The sequence below is a fragment of the Ascidiella aspersa genome, chromosome 8 (assembly GCF_963924565.1).
Source record: "Ascidiella aspersa chromosome 8, kaAscAspe10.2, whole genome shotgun sequence".
NCBI classification, from domain to species: Eukaryota; Metazoa; Chordata; class Ascidiacea; order Phlebobranchia; family Ascidiidae; genus Ascidiella; species Ascidiella aspersa.
The window spans coordinates 9,851,460-9,868,526 of NC_139454.1; the positions used below are offsets into that span (position 1 = coordinate 9,851,460).

At 36.3% G+C, this 17,067-nt stretch overlaps 1 protein-coding gene across 1 annotated transcript in view; it reads right to left on the reverse strand.

The window, feature by feature from the left end:
• Positions 1-952: 952 nt before the first annotated feature.
• The window catches only part of LOC146136010 (N-acetylgalactosaminyltransferase 7-like), a 43,621-nt gene continuing 27,506 nt past the window's right edge, over positions 953-17,067 (reverse strand). Inside the window, exons 6-11 of the mRNA XM_083395590.1 lie at positions 13,270-13,387; positions 10,285-10,407; positions 8,200-8,304; positions 6,305-6,418; positions 4,288-4,518; positions 953-2,695 (exon numbers count right to left, since the gene is read on the reverse strand). Coding sequence (XP_083251716.1) covers positions 2,558-2,695; positions 4,288-4,518; positions 6,305-6,418; positions 8,200-8,304; positions 10,285-10,407; positions 13,270-13,387 — 829 coding nt within the window. The 3' untranslated portion in view covers positions 953-2,557. The remainder of the gene's footprint in view (positions 2,696-4,287; positions 4,519-6,304; positions 6,419-8,199; positions 8,305-10,284; positions 10,408-13,269; positions 13,388-17,067) is intronic.

Genomic DNA, 17,067 nt, shown 5'->3' on the forward strand with positions numbered 1-17,067 from the left:
CGTACAAGAACAAACCAAACAACAACAGGATTGTAAAACACACTAGATGCAAAACGATTTATGCAAATAAAAGTAATTCTATTTAAAATTGCCTCGCATTTGGAAACACGATAAATTTCCATAATGGCACCAATTTCTGCGTTTTTATAAATTAGTTTTTAGGTCACGACATGTACAAATAGAAACCGAATAGCTGAATTTACTGCATTTCCATAGACAATTAATCTCAAAAGTGGTTCGTTTGACATTTCGTCTTTATGTGCTTCAAATTGAATGTGATTTGTTGAGACAAAGACACGCAAAACACTTTTTACCCTCTATCACCAAACACAATAATAAAATACATATCTACAAAAATATAAATAGAGGTTTGTCTGTTAAAAGCAATAACAGGTATTATCGTATCGGCGTCAACAACCGATACCAGGCCGTAGCTATAATCGTGTGATAATTTTGTTGTATCGTTGCCAGTCTGATGCTTGAATACTTAGAGTTATGGATACTTATTCGATAATAAATTTGTTTAGAGGTTTTAACCACATTTAAGTGATTCATCAAAACGTTTCCTTCTTAGAAAAACAAAAATACACAACAAAAAATATGTCGTCAATCTAGGACAAAAAAACTTTTCAAAAGTATTTTTTTAGTTTTTATCTTTTGATCACGATAACAAAATATTAGTAAATAAAAAACTGTTAGTCGCAAACAACACATATCGATATGGAAATAAACTATTAAAGCATCATAATCGGACATTATACACGCTATGGAAGAACAAACTAACGTTATATAGAGTTCCTAATGACGATGCAACTTAAGAGCAACATTAGAATGAATGACGAAACACCACATTATAGTACGCGTTGGTTTTCCACAACGAAAACAAAGGAAAAAAGCGGTTCAACACAAGTTTGGATAATAAAAGTGCCTTTGGCGAATTAATTATGCAAGAGTTAAATTGATGGAAAACGGATATGAAATTAACAACATGTTGTACGAAAAAACAAAAAACTTGCGCCAATATTTGGATGACATACGGATTCGTACTATAAAGTTTTTACCGCGTTGCTAAAATAACCACCAGTGAAATGTGTTTGGCCGAGGGTTAATCAATATATTCGTGGGTTGATGATTTCCGAATATAAACGAACAACAATATCGTTAATAGATTTAATCAAAGTGACTCACGTAGTTAATTAAAGAACACAATAACAGGTTGATCGAATACAGTTTGTAATCAACAGTGATTTTCAATAAAATACAACAATTAAATTAAAAGGACCTGACAAATAGTTTAGTTTTAATCTTTACGTGTTTTATAAAAACACTTTTTGGCCATTGTGGTTAATTTCGATCATATAGGTAAAATGATGGATAATTTTAGTTGGGCGACCACTTTGTTACATATTATAATAAAAAAATTTCCCAAATATTATAGTCAAATAAACTTTTTAGTCCTAAAAGCTTATTAAAGCGACCAAAGTACAATGTCGGCATTTAAAGGTTTGCAAAAAATAACAAATTAGAGGTTGGCGTTAGTATTTCAAATACTGCGATTAATAATTACCATTAAACACCCTCTTCTGAAACACACCAAAACTGTTGCGATGCTTTTAGGATTAAATACCACCAATCGTGTTTTCAACGCTAGCGCGGCGAAATGCCAAACCGGTTTCAAAGTAAAACGCACTCTGCGGAAAACTGAAAAAAAAGCTGGCGCAGTAGCAAGATTGGCAAAGCGTTCCATTCATAAAAGTAGGAAGAGAATTTTCGGCTCTCTGCGCGTAAACGAACGAATTATTTTAAAGTTTGGCGCGATTTTTGAAAAGGTGTCTTAAACCTGCTATGTAGCATCTCACAATATACTTCTGCAACTGCAGCAGAATATCATCGGTTTTAAAATCTATAAGCCTAAAAACCACAAGCAGTTAATAAGTTGATTTTTTGGGCCTTCTACTCAACTAGTAAAACTTACAGATACTTGCCACAATGATAGAGAAGCGGTATGGATTTATGTTTGTCTTTAAAGTGCAGACCAGGCAATCATTTTTGACATGAGAAAAAAATTGCCCCGAGAAAAAAGACGGGACAAAAAAAGGATCTGAAATACATATACGATTGAAGTGGTTCCAATTTCACTGAAAGTAGTAAATATCACTATGTTGACAAGCTGGAAAGATTAGGGAAAATTATGATTGCCTTACAGGTTTAGTTTCTTTTTTTAATGAAAACAAGGATTTAATTGCTTAGCGTAACAGAACCGATCCGCGGGTAGTAATTTGCCTAGGTCTGGTCTAGGCACGGTGTCATGGAGTTTCGTCGCCCAAAATAGACCAATACTCAATTTTTGACGTATCTCGATGCCATTTTAAAAAATCATCGCTAAAAAAATACAAAGACGTATCTGCTACACACACAAGAAAACACAGCGCTACAGTGTCGGGCGATTTCATTCTTAAAACAAAAACAATCACGTTTTTTAGGCGAAGGGTCGCGGACCGTTGCAACTTTGCGGAGAGCGTTGCTTCCGCGCCAAAGCGGACTCGGCCTTTTTCCGCTACGTGGACTGCACCTTGTTGATTTCCCAGCGCTGCGTGCTCTTGCTCGGATCGCAAGCCGACAGGAAAACGTTGTGCGTAAGCTCGCCGCGGTCCAGGCACTTGTTGGTCGGCGTGTGCACGAGCGTCTTGGTGTCCTAGCGGGCGACAAATGAAAAAATAAGCGCCGTTAGACGTCGCACGAGAGCGGTTAGGTGAATCTTAAGACGGTGCGACATTGACATGGGCGAACTTGGCGCACCGAGACTTTTTGAGGGCAATATCTCCGTTGTGCTGCTAAATAAGTCCCTGAATAGGCTTTAGCAATCCAGCAAACATGCTTTTAGCGAAAAATATTAATATTCATGCCAATACAAGGAATGTATAAAATGTCAGCTTATTAGCGGCACAACTTTCGGAGATATTGCCCCAAAAAAATCTCCGCGCGCCAAGTTCGCCCAGGTATGATATTGCTGGGTAGAGATGCCGAAAATATCGGATCGGAGCCCGATGCCAAGTGTGGTAGTATCGGAACACGCCCGATACTAGGCTGGCATTAAGGCCGATACCAAATTAAAATATAATTATGGGTCATGATTGTGGGGTTTAACACAGTAAAACGTAAATTTATCAATAAATAGTCGGCAAAAAGTCTGGGTAACTTAACTTCTTAGATCTAAAGCAAAGTTTGGCCTAAAAACTGGAAAAAATAACCAAAGAGTTAAATTTTATATATTTTGTTTGTTTGAACATAATTAATAATGACGTCATTTGATATTGAATCGGATCGCGATAATTTTTGTCCACAATATCGGGTATCGGAGTAAAATGTAAAGTATCAGACATCTCTATAGGTAAAGTTGCGAGTTCCAATCTCACCAGGCTATTCTTTTGGACAAAGTACCTTACCGCCAGTTGACGTCGGAGTGTAGGTGTCGGGTTTAACAACACTTTGCGGATTCGTTGCAAGATTTCTTACCGTCATTAGTGCAATGTAGTGCTTTATACCTGTTTTTGGTCGGCATACGCAACTATATTTGATGATACATCAACCAAGTTCAGTAACTCGAAAAACTAGGAATGTCCGATAATAACATACGCGATACCAAGTGTTATTTTATTGCTAATCGTTCGATAGTCGGGTGGTATCGGCACAGATTGCAAACAAATTGGTCCATTAGAGTCATGTTTTGGGATCCAACGTATAGTTCTGTATGTAAAAACGTAGGTTTCTGAGAAAATTGTACAATAAAGTCAAATTTTGGCGCAAGATACTGAAAACCATTACAATTGCACTTTGTACATTTGATCAATTTTGTTTGCCTACAGCAGTGGTTCTCAACTGGGGTGCCGCGGCATGCTTGGGTGCCATTTTTAATGCTTAAGGGTCCAAAAGATATCTGAGACCTTTTAGAATCTAATTGTTGCTAACTTTTTTGTAAAGATTAGGGTAGAAAAAATCCAATTATAACTTCCTGCGTTGTGTAGAGCTAATGTGTTCTGCGCAAGTTCCGGTTATTGTTACATTAAGAGAATTACCTACGAAAAAATCTTGTAGAGCAGGGGTGCTGAAATCTATTTGTTATTTCTGAGGGGTGCCGCCAGCCATAAAAGGTTGAGAAACACTGGCCTATAGTTATGACGTCATTTAGTGTCAACTCGGATTGCGATACTTTTCGCACAAAACATCACGTACCAGACTCGGAAAAAAGACTATCAAGTTAAAACAACTTAAACAACGACGACTTACCAGCCTGTGATCCCATTCCCGGTTCGACTGGGTGTCGCAGTGCACCAAGGTAATAGCGCCACGCTGGGTCGTCACACACTGGTCGTACTGCGCCAGCTGGTTGGCTTCACTCAGTCGGAAGAGCTGGTTGCCGCCCATTCGGTGACAGTAGCCGATTTCTAGCGCCCCGTCGCCGTTCTTGTGTCCCATACTGTCCAGGCACTGTGGCTGCTTCGAATCGACCGTACGGACCTGTAGATAAAGGATTTGTGTAAAATTTAAGGGTGCCGGTTATAACGGTTCGAAGCCTATACTACACGCCAAGTGTATACTTGTCAGTGTGGTAAACAAGTCATTTTGAAATGACTTGTTTACACCCAGTCGAGTCATTTGTAAGTCCAAGTCAAGACATTTTATTAAAACAAGCCTAACGAACACTACATTTCAACCTAAGTCATTTGTGCAAAATACTCAAGTTAAATCAAGTCATTTGTTTAAAAGACTTAAGGTCAAGTCTAAGTCATTACAACACTGGTACCGCTACTTGTCCGATAGTAAATTAATCTATTTATTTTCAGCCTCGATTGCGATCAAACTTAAGCCTTAAGTAGTGCCATAGAGTCCTTAATTTCTCATTCGACGTTTTTGAGAAATATCCAAACAAAACAAAATAGTATAAATGTTATGGTGAACACAGTATCAATCGTAAAATAAAAGTTTTACAAAGGCACTTTCGAAACACATAACTTAAGCCGAACATAAAATAAACCCAAGGACTTTGGAAAAACCAAAAGGATTTTGTGCAAATTAATTAAAAATACAATCAAGGGTGTTTAAAGATTTAAAGATATTGTGGCAACCTTATAAAACACTGTCAGGTTCACCTTACATGGGTGTTAAATATAGGTGGTGATATTAAGGTGGTTATTTTGCTTTTCAAGATACTATATCGACGTTGACTCGGAAACATGCAATAGAGTCGCGAACGTGCGGAGTACCACGTGACGTGACGTGACCTGACGTTGCTTGACGTCACCGGAAACGGTCACGTGACCAACTTTTCCGGCCAGTACGCGCACGTTTCGGACACGGGTTGGGAGCTGCTTAGTTATGGGAGTGTTTCCGTTTCACAAGTCACTGACCAGTTCAAACGGTCATTCCGGAAAATATCAAACTCGCTTTTCTGTGTGATTTTTCCACATTGTATGAATTTTTTGAAGGCCTCTTTTAAAAGCTTCTGGATTTTTTACATCTTCAGTGAACATTGCCGAAAACGGTAGCTTTTAACTTTTTAGTTTCGCAGGGCAAGTTTGGCTCCATAGTTGAGGTATACAAAAAACGCGCAGTTGTATGCTTTTATTTGGCTTTGATGTCATCTATTCAAAGTTACGTCACCAGCCCACAATTTATATTCGAAAAATATGTTTCTGAAATAAAAAATTGCAAAAAAACTCTTGCCGCAAGCGACACGTGGTATTTTGGTTTTGCATATGGCTTAAAAATAAAGAATTGCAACTAAACGTGGCAATTTTTCAGGAAGTTCTTCAAATTATTTAAAATTTTCTTATTACAAACTTGACACCGTAATCACGAAGCAAATCTAACAATGTTTACTTTTCAACTGCTATTTCTGTTTTTCACTTGGAATGCACGGAAATTAGCTGAATATTTGTGGCGATTGCGAACAATTGAAGGTATATACATTTCTTTTTTAGGTAAATAAACCATTCATAACATATGTGAGTCTCAAGTAGTTCTAATTCCTTATCTTTTCACGTTTTATATTGACACATTTTATAATTAGTTTCCTTCCAGACTCATACATTTTTCACATCACTTAGATTTGTAGTAAATCTTGGTAGATGAGAAGACAGTCAGGTTTGGGAAGGCATTCAAAATTGCCTCTAAACTTTCAAGCCCCCTTTGTGTCGCAGACAGCCCACTGTTTTACGTCTACCACGTCTACCTATTATTGTGTCTACTTGGTAGGGCCTTCACTTGCATATTATAAAACAAGAAAGTGGTAAAAATTCTTCACCTCTCCCCATTCTTTGTTCTTTGGAGGAAGCGGAAATCTCTCGACAACGTCGTAGGCGATGTTCTCCATGAACCACTTGAAGCTCTTGCAATTGTGGTCCTGCCTGTACTTCACCTGTTGTGCAGTATGTATAAGTTAAAGATTATTTTCTACGCTTTTTATTATATCTGTTTATATTTTTATATAATTTCTATCGTTGGCCTTTGCTTTACAAGGCAAACTATGAAGTCAATATTATGAAGTGAATGTAATGTTTATAAAATAAGTTTATTTTCACGCAGGGCATTTTAATGAAGAAACTCTATGTGTCCTTTTTTACAATAAAAAAAAAACATTTTTTAAATTCCTCATTGTGCAGAAACTTAGAAAATTAACACAAATTTAGCTGTTTCCAAATCAATTTCCGTTTCAATTAAGTGGGTGCTTTAACTACTACGAAACGAAGATAACTCGTATTCCAAAATTGCACATTATTCCCTGCCGACACTTGATCACGACTACAATGGGCCCATGGGCGCGTCGCGTATATTCAAGAATCTTTTTTTTACAATCACAATTAAGAGAACGAATACACGGAGTATTGGATCACGTATACACACAACAATGGAAAAGCGAGCATCTAAAATGATAAGATCATCAATCTGCAAGGTTTTTATACAACCATATCAAACAATCAACCCAACCCGTAATCATGTACAACACCCTTAAATTGATGGTAAAGAGGCGACGCGCTCAGTCGAGTCATGTTAGTGATACGGCGCTAAAAATAACCGACCGTATCTGCCTCGGCCAGAGCCAGGCATTTGACGTCATTGTGATTGTGAAGTGACGTAACAAACTTGAAAAGAGGTCATCGAGAGTCGTTTGACAAAATAAAAGGAATGCTTGGGTGTCTTTGCTTCAAAAAGAAATTGCAGCGGTGGAAGACTTTTGTTTTTCACTTCACATTGTTTCACACTTCTTTAGTAATTTAGAGTTATTTGGCAGTTGTAAATACGTTGTATAACCATTTGATATCAAAATACGTGGTAGTTTGGAAAGTATCAGGTTTCTTTAATACGACATTTTTCATTCATTATTAGACGTACAATGCGCTGTAATTTGTTCACCTCTGTATTTAGATAACCCGGTATACAGGTTTCGAAAACAAGTTTATCGTCTTCAAGAAGTCAAAAAATAGGCATATTGATTTGGGCGAAACAAGTGTGTCTGGTCAATTATACATACCAACTAGATTAAAGTTACTGAGAAAATATTTTGGTATGATCCATTCAAATTTGTCATTTCGTAGTGAGGCCAGAGCCACAAAGCAGACGCCGCATTTCGACTCATAGGTGCTTTTCAAAAATATATAACTCTAGAAGTTCACATATATTTTTTTACTCCAAACTTGTATAATTGAAAAGAAGAATTTTAAATTCGAATAGAAAAAGTAAAATTTTGGGGAACAATTATGTTTAGACCCAAATCGGATTAGTTTTTTATTTTAACGAAATTTTTCGCTTTTCGAATATACTAAACCTTGCGCAAGACGGCTTAGCAGGATTTACTAATAGAGCAAGGGTTCTTAAACTGGGGTCCACAGATCCCTTGAACTATTTTTAGGAGGTTAATGAAAGCCAAAGTGAAATATTAGTGTATATTGCGGAAGTAATCAATTATTCAAACAAAAGAGTTTCAATAAAAAAACGTTTTAAGTTTTAGCACTGAATGCATTTAGACTCCATTTTACTTAAATCATCGGCATATTTCTGAAAGACTTTTGTATTGTGATGTGAATTTAATACGTCATTTTAGAAAATTTCTGTCTACCGTTGTCTACGCGAAGCAAAAAAAAATAGGGGCCGCGGTAAAAAAAGTTTAAGAACCCCTGCAATAGATGAACAGAAACGCACCTGTGCAGAGATGTCGCCGAACGGCATGTTGATGGTTTCTGGCCGACTTGCGTAGAAGTACTCCTTGTATTCATCCCACCATACTTCAACCACGCGGATGTAGTTCTGAAACAAAGTTAATTGGTTTGGGAAAAAGTTCGTCGGCTGTTTTAATGTGTTTGTCCAATGATATTGAATCTGGATGGATTACCTTCTGTCATAGCAATACTATAGTGGTAATTAATCGTCCAATAACATGGTTTCAACCGTAATCGTTTGATACCATAAAGTTGGAGTAATTCTTTGATATAATGGCAGCAATCCTAACTTTGGAAAGTTAAAATTAATACTTCGATTTCTGTCTATCATTTGAGGTACAACTAGACAAAATCGTTTAATAGCATATAGTTAGAGTAATTCTTTGATATAATGGCAGCAATCCTAACTTTGGAAAGTTAAAATCAATACTTCGATTTCTGTCTATCATTGGAGGTACAACTAGACAAAATCGTTTAATAGCATGTTAGAGTAATTCTTTGATATAATGGCAGCAATCCTAACTTTGGAAAGTTAAAATCAATACTTCGATTTCTGTCTATCATTTGAGGTACAACTAGACAAAATCGTTTAATAGCATATAGTTAGAGTAATTCTTTGATATAATGGCAGCAATCCTAACTTTGGAAAGTTAAAATCAATACTTCGATTTCTGTCTATCATTGGAGGTACAACTAGACAAAATCGTTTAATAGCATGTTAGAGTAATTCTTTGATATAATGGCAGCAATCCTAACTTTGGAAAGTTAAAATCAATACTTCGATTTCTGTCTATCATTGGAGGTACAACTAGACAAAATCGTTTAATAGCATATAGTTAGAGTAATTCTTTGATATAATGACAGCAATCCTAACTTTGGAAACACTTTTGGAGACTTACCCGTAAACTCGGATTATTATGGATAACTCGACTTACCCGCAAACTCGAATTATTAAGGGTAACTTGACTTACCCGCAAACTCGGATTATTATGGATAACTCGAATTACCCGCAAACTCGAATTATTAAGGGTAACTTGACTTACCCGCAAACTCGGATTATTATGGATAACTCGAATTACCCGCAAACTCGGATTATTAAGGGTAACTCGACTTACCCGCAAACTCGGATTATTACGGATAACTCGAATTACCCGCAAACTCGAATTAATAAGGGTAACTTGACTTACCCGCAAACTCGGATTATTATGGATAACTCGACTTACCCGCAAACTCGAATTATTAAGGGTAACTTGACTTACCCGCAAACTCGGATTATTATGGATAACTCGAATTACCCGCAAACTCGGATTATTAAGGGTAACTCGACTTACCAACAAACTCGGATTAGTAAAGATAACTCGATTCACTGACAAACTCGAATTATTAAGGGTAACTAGATTTATTAAGAAGTAAAATTCATAGGTAAAAACATGAGTAAAAACAGTATTAGACGTTTTGTTTAAAAGGAAAATATATTTCGCCAAGTGGAAGAATCAGTTCCTGTAAGAGTACAAATAAATAAATAAAATCAGAGCGCAGCCATCATCAAACCAATAAAAGTAAACAATAAAATATTAAAACATGATAATAGACTAAAAACGCAACGCACTGCGCATATGTATTTTCCCCCCTTCCTTCACTTATTTGCGTCGCCTACTCATTTGACCCGGTCGTGTTGCCTGCGAGGCTGTAGTGCTTTTCATTGCGTTTTTAGTCTATTATCATGTTTTAATATTTTATTGTTTACTTTTATTGGTTTGTTGATGGCTGCGCTCTGATTTTATTTATTTATTTGTACTCTTACAGGAACTGGTGATGCCAGTTGGCAAAATATATTTTCCTTTTAAATATAACGTCTGATCCTGGTTTTCACTCATGTTTTTAACTATGAGTTTTACTTGTTAATATACGCGTCAGCGGAGCAGTGATCGACTGGCTAAAACCTGCCGCCGATGGTTTTGGATTCTATAAAGATACACCTTATTGTAGATTTATTAAGGGTAATTCAATTTACAAGCAAACTCGCCTTATTAGGGTAACTCGGACTTTCAAGGGTAACTCGACTTACTCGCAAACTCGGATTGGATGGAACGTAATCCGGAGGGGGATTTCCGCTCCAGCCAGGCAGTCGGTATACGTGACCAATTCTGGAGCAGGGAACGAAGAGGACCTCTCCTCCGCACATCCAGATCTGGAGGAGGAAGAAGAAAATAGTGATGAGGAGGAAACGGTAGCGCGGTGAAATGGGGACGGGGTGCATTTGCGGTTTTTTGTGGGATGAAAGTTCGACGTGAACTTTGGTTCACTTATTTAAATACGTTTGGTATGTGAAATGTTAAGTGGTTTTCCGCCAGCAATTGGATGTAAAATGGAGTTTTGGCTTCTAATCTGATTTGCGCTGCACAAATTGTTGTTTGTTTAATTTCTAGATTTTCAACTGGGGTCCTTGGGCCCCTTTGGGGTATGTTGATTAGTTTTAAGGAGACACAAAGCCTCATTGAAATTTAGTTAGTAATTTATTAAAGGGGATTTGAAAAAAATTAACAAAATAAAAAAAATACTTTGGTAATTCTTCTCCTTGAATTTATTTAGACTTTATTTCAATATCATTTTGTTGGACCTAAAGTTTCTTTGTTCCATTTGTTTTATGTCGCAGCACCAAAAATGTTATACTGACCCTAGTAGACAGACGCAAACCAGATTTTTTTCATAAACCCTGAATTAATTGCAGAAACTAAACACCTGTTAACGGTCAAATAAGTTTTTTCTTAGTTGATCAATGATTTCTGTTTTTATTCTGTGTCTATAAATTGTCCGAAGAGTCAGTTATTAAAAACGATTAAAGCGAAAACCTAAATGCATCTATTTACTTACTAGAACAAGGGACATATTTAAATAAATATATAGGTTGGGTAAAACATTCAGTAACCAGAAATATTAACCAGATGAATATGTAAGGGCCGAATTCGGACTTCGTTTTATCAATTTATAATTTGTTTATTGTCCAATTTAGTATGTTAAGCCCATAATTTTTTTAGTATGTTTAGCCCATAACACCATTGTATCTCGGGCGAACGTGACCTAAAATTTTACTCGTTTCAACTAACTTGATGTGACAGACATAAATTACCTAACCTTGCATTTTTGCCAATTTTAATTTCCCAAGTTGCTCTATTAATTGTACTTTCCTAACAATGTAGTTTCATAATATAATAGTTTTACATGTAAGCAACTAAATAATAGTTGACGAACATTTGACGTTAATTAGACAAAATTAGGCAAACATTTAAACGACCTAAACTATGACTTGGCAAAATGTGTCATTAAACGAAAAGAACAACGTTTAAACTCTAAAATGAAAGAAAAATTTGCCAACAAACGAACACAGGGCCATCAACAAAAAATAAATAATTTATGGGCGGTAAAAGTTAAATAAAAATATAATGACAGGACATCACTACACGAGCCAGAGGTTCTGTAGAGTTTTTAGAGTCAAAAAAGTGCGACTATGCAGGCCAACGACGAAAATAGAAAGCACATTGGTTTTCGACGCTCATTAAACCAGCCGAAAATATCCTGACGAAACGAAGCGGATTAACAACTGTTTTTGAGTCAACACCAAACCGCGGAAAAGTATTTTGAATGTCCTAATAAGTTCGAAGCGTCAATGTGTGACTCACATAGTAAAAGGACAGTGTCGCGTACGCAATTAGATTTCTGGGCAGGCTCGCATACGCCGGGATATTAAAATGGCTTTTTCGCTGTCTGTGTCAGGTTTGGCAGAATTATTTTCGCCCATCCCTTCCCGGAATTCAGGTTATTTTTTGCGTGCGATGTGATATATGCGAAAGCAATCTATGGTTGAGTTGACACTAGCTCGTTCCGGCTTATACTGACATTCTCCGTGGTGTTGTGAAGTCTATACAGTAGTGTGTAGATTGGTTTGAGCACAGTAAGAAATTGGGTAACCTTTAACACATTATTCGACTATTTCATTAGATCCATAGCTTAGCGAGTAAAAAAACTGTAAAAACATGTGGAAGATAGCTCTGGTAGATCGTGTTTTGTTTGAAAAAACGAAAATAAAAGACTTCGCCGAAGGTTAAGTGAATAAGAGAGGAAAAGAAGTTTTTCGAGCAAAGTCGTTGTCAGTAAAGAAGGTGTATACAAGTAAACGGCTTTCGTCGGAGCCAGTTAATTAAATTATAATTAATGAAAGGTGAAATTTACTTTTTTCAACGGTTCCAAACCGAATATTTCAAGTGTGGCGACTGGCGAGTAACACTTTTAGGTTCTTGAACCTAATTTTTCTTTATAAGCCCAATACAATTGTTAACATACCATTAGAGTAAAGTAAATTATGAAATAATTACCCACATTGCGCCAAATTAACGTATGTTGCGTGAATTTCGTGACATAACAGTCAAACTTGGAGAAAAGATCCATAGGGTTGGTATACACATTATACGACATAAATTAAACAAATTATACGACAACAAAAGTGTTTTTAAAGAGTTTTGCTAGTAAGTATGATGCTTTTTTAAAAAGCTTAAATCGCTTTAAATGTTTAGAATATAATTAGAAAACAAAACAGTGTAAAAGCCATAATACTAAATTAATCAAAATAGCTCCTCTGGTAATTATATTTTTTTTAACTTCTTTATGAATATTATGCCTGATAGCAACAGTTTATATAACAACAATTTGTTTTATCAAATTTTTTTTACTCTGGCAGTTTCCAACACGTAAGTTAAGCACAAAAAATCAACTCAAAGCCTTTAGAAGAAAAATTAGTAAGAGGCATGGCTACAAAAGGCAACTCTTACGGCGCAATAATTTAATTTTGTAGTTTTCCGGAAAACTAAAATTCCATTTTGAAAATAAACCTAAATTAATTCACTGCGACTTTACTGTCTCAAACCACTTCTTTTACAGTAATTTGCTTTACAGCAATTGCTTAACCAGACAAATTCCACCTTATACCGACCAAGGCCACAAAACGAGATTGATTTAGCAGGTGAAAATCATTTTGTGTTTAAAACCGAACTCTCACCTTGAAAGAGAGCTCGAAATTTTCGCCGCCCCAAATCTCCAGGCCCGGGTCGTACATTCCGATCTCGAAGAAATATTCGCGCTCGATTGCAAACAGACCTCCCGCCATTGCCGGGGACCTGAAAGGGTAAAGTAGGGTTAATTGCGATAAGTGTATGTTATTATAAGTGTGTCAAAATCGTTGGTCAGTACTACTTTAACAGGGCTAGATCACAAAACTCATACAGACTCCACGGTTTGGTTGCTTAATTAGGGGGCTGTTAATACCCTAACATGAAGCTGTATGTACGAATAGGATGCACCAGGCAGCGGTTATATGCTACGTTGCTGATTAGACGAATGACCTTTGCAAAGGCACCCGGTATATTACGTAAATTGAGCGAATCACAGAAATGGTGTAATAATTAATTTCAGGCCACTACTAATGCAAACTCGTTAAAAGCAGGACGTGATTTTGTTAAACGAAGTATATGTCTACAGTTCATGTTACATGACAATACGTAAATGGCATTGACTAAGAAATAATAATATTAAAAAAATATTGTCAATGACTTTGCACCATGTTTGCGTATTTTATTTTGTCGACTTTCACAGTTATTTAAAATTTGATCAGCATTTGGCGATAAAAACGACCAACAGCCAATTTCATTTTGATATAATTCTAAACTAAACAACGCATACTTAGCCGATAATGGTTCGTTACAGATACTTGAGCAACCGCGAAATTACAGAGACACGGCGATTTAAAACGAAAATTTCCGATTGTTTTATAATAAAAAAGCCTATGTTGATCAACAAACGGGTCACCCAATAGTTGTTCGACAATTCGACACATTACTTTAGGAATGTCTTTTTTGTCTTTTTAAGAGCCGTGGTATTCTTATAAATGCAAGTTGCAAAAAGCATTCGGGCGATTTTTAGTTTTACGACTTTTTGAAAGACGTTTGTACCTTACAATGCTCATCGGTGGTTAATTTAGATTAAGGGGTTCTTAAACTGCAATCAGTAGACTACTTGGGGGTACGTAGACTAGCTTTACTAAGCACTAATAAAAATATTGGTGCATAACTTAAAATCAGAAATATTTTTTCAATAGAAAAACGTTTAATATAAAAAATGCTTTGGCGTCTTTGCCTTGAATGTATTACACTGCATTTCAGTTTCACATTCAATTAACCGAAAACAGCCTGCTTCTAAAATCTACTGGTTTTATTGCGTTAAATTATTTTATAACGACAATTTTATGTAGTCTGGTCCGCGCGAACCTATAATATTCAAAAAACTCTAGATGACAATGCAATTTCATTATAAGTTATTCCTCCAAAAACATGAGCACAAACGTTTTGTCGCGTGACTGTCATAATTCGTTTTATGAGCTATGCCAAAAAGTAAATGGGAGCCTTGCCGTGAAAAACACAGATGATTAAAAACTGGAGGAAACTGTACACTTTTGTTGTCGATATCATAAAAAAAGGAATGTACTACATGTTTGTTATTTATAGGACAACAAATGTGTCCTACTAAACCAACTAAGTCTGAAGCGATACTTATGGCCATGATGCATTTGTAAACAATAGTGCAATCGTCAAAGATTTGAAAGATAAATTAAAGGGACTTGATTTGATGCGTTCTACTGTTGTGAAAACCAAATTTTTTAACACTATGAAATTTGCGACGTGTGCAAAATGTTGAGCGATTTGGCATGTGATTAAACATTATAAACCCAAATGCATTTTCATTTTATACCAGCTTTCTATACATACATAAAAGCATTAAAATTGGTGAAAATTAACTAACCCAGTAAACCAATATGTTAAAAAACATTATGCTAAAACCGATATGTTCAATATGTTAAAACAAAGGCAATCTAAAAAGTATTGAACACCACAAATCGTTCACCAAATCGTTTCAGCAGCATCCGTTAGCGTTCTGAGAAATAAAAACGGCGCATTTTTAATTCGAAACGGCTTAGGCGGCACAGTTTTGTTGTAACGCGCCAACAGGTTTAGAAAAAAAAACACAGAAAGGGTATTTCCGCTTAAATTCAGCAAAAAAACAAAAACTTTCCTGGGAAAGAACGGCGGTTTGTTCTGGTTAAGTCGTATAGCGCTGCGCTTTAAAACCTCTCGTAAAACCAGACGGTTACATGTTCAGATAAGTTCAAACTGGGGTCATTTGGCTCTTTAGGGAATAGGATGTGTCTATGCTGTTGGAAAGTTGTAGGACAGTACCAATTAATAACAGTGGCTATTACAACTGGGGGCAAAGCTGGCATGGGGAGACATACTTCGGTGTTTTCAAGTCCAAAATAATATCTATTTATTTTTTTTTTGTTTGACAAACCAATCACACCATTGTTTTAGCATACATGACTTCTTGCGGGTTTCCGATAGATTTTAATGTAAAATTCCTAAATCAGGAGAACACAAGCAAAGGACAGTTTCCCTTTTTTATAAATTGTTGTGACGGTGAGAATATTTGAACATTTAATCATGTATACACATATAAGTTCTTGATTGTTTAAATTCCGATGGAATTGGAGTAAGGAAAAGCTGAACGCAATCTCCGGCATAAGTTTATATATTTAGGCGCTAATGTAAATTTTCCCTGTTAGTTTATGTTTATTATAGGTGAGGTACGTTTCTTGAATGGATTATCATACACTCGGCCAATACCTTCCTTCATTCGTCAGTTACTGTTTATACTTTCAAATCAAAGCTATTTAGCCTGAATCATCATGAAAAATCCAGTAACCGCACATTTTTCGAAAGCACGTCATTTCTAACAAAGTGAGTCACTTTTCGTTCTAAACCGAGATCAGGAAAATTCCAAATCCTATATTGAGTTAAATTGATCGGAACTACTTGGGTGGTACGAATCCATTCGAAGCAAAACGCCAAATGACAAAGATGTGTCAATAGGTATGCGGTACATTTCAAACTACACTACATAAAACTGGGGCCAATTGTACAACTGCAAAAAATCGCTACGGCAAAACGTCATTCTAATGATAGATAAACAAAAGTTTATAAACTCTGGTGAGCTAACCCACTTCAATTCGTTTACCAATACAACAAAACCACAAAGCTCAGAACTAATAAAGACTTCGATTTAAACGCAAAGTTATATTTAACTGTTTTGGTCGGATCTAGTCAGTTTTACATATCTGACTACATTTGGGACACAGTAGGGAGAATCGTGGTAAACCCAACTTGAATAATTTCCAAAAGAATTTAAAAACAAGGCGTTGGCCATTTGAATAAAATATTTCCAAAGATGTGTGTTATTATAGCACAAGCTTGCATTCAAAGCCTTTCAGTGCTTGGGCGAAAATCCTTTGCCTATACCGACAGGTTTCGCTAAAACTTTTTTCTGAAGTCAAATGGGTGAAATATTACCAGAAATAAGTGGGGTGGTATTTGGTCAGGAGGGCTGGATCACAAAATATACACAATGTTATTATATGATAAAATAATTTACAAATATATGGGGTAAAGTAAACTGATGCTTTTGTAGGGGGTGAAAAAACAGCCATAATATTAAGCGAAAAATGAGCAGCACATCGTCTTCTTTGATTTTTGCATAATTTTCGCTTCTCCCTCATATCACGTGACACCCCAGGTAACCGCAGGATTGCGAGCGGGAAAAACCCGACACCACACCGATACAATTCCGGACAGTGGGAAACGGCGACGAAATTCGAAGCGTATTTATAAGTGGGAGAAAATGACTGTGGCCTCAAGTTACAGCGTCGTAAATAAACCTGGTAATGCAGACGGTTGCACGTCAAACTTTGTCG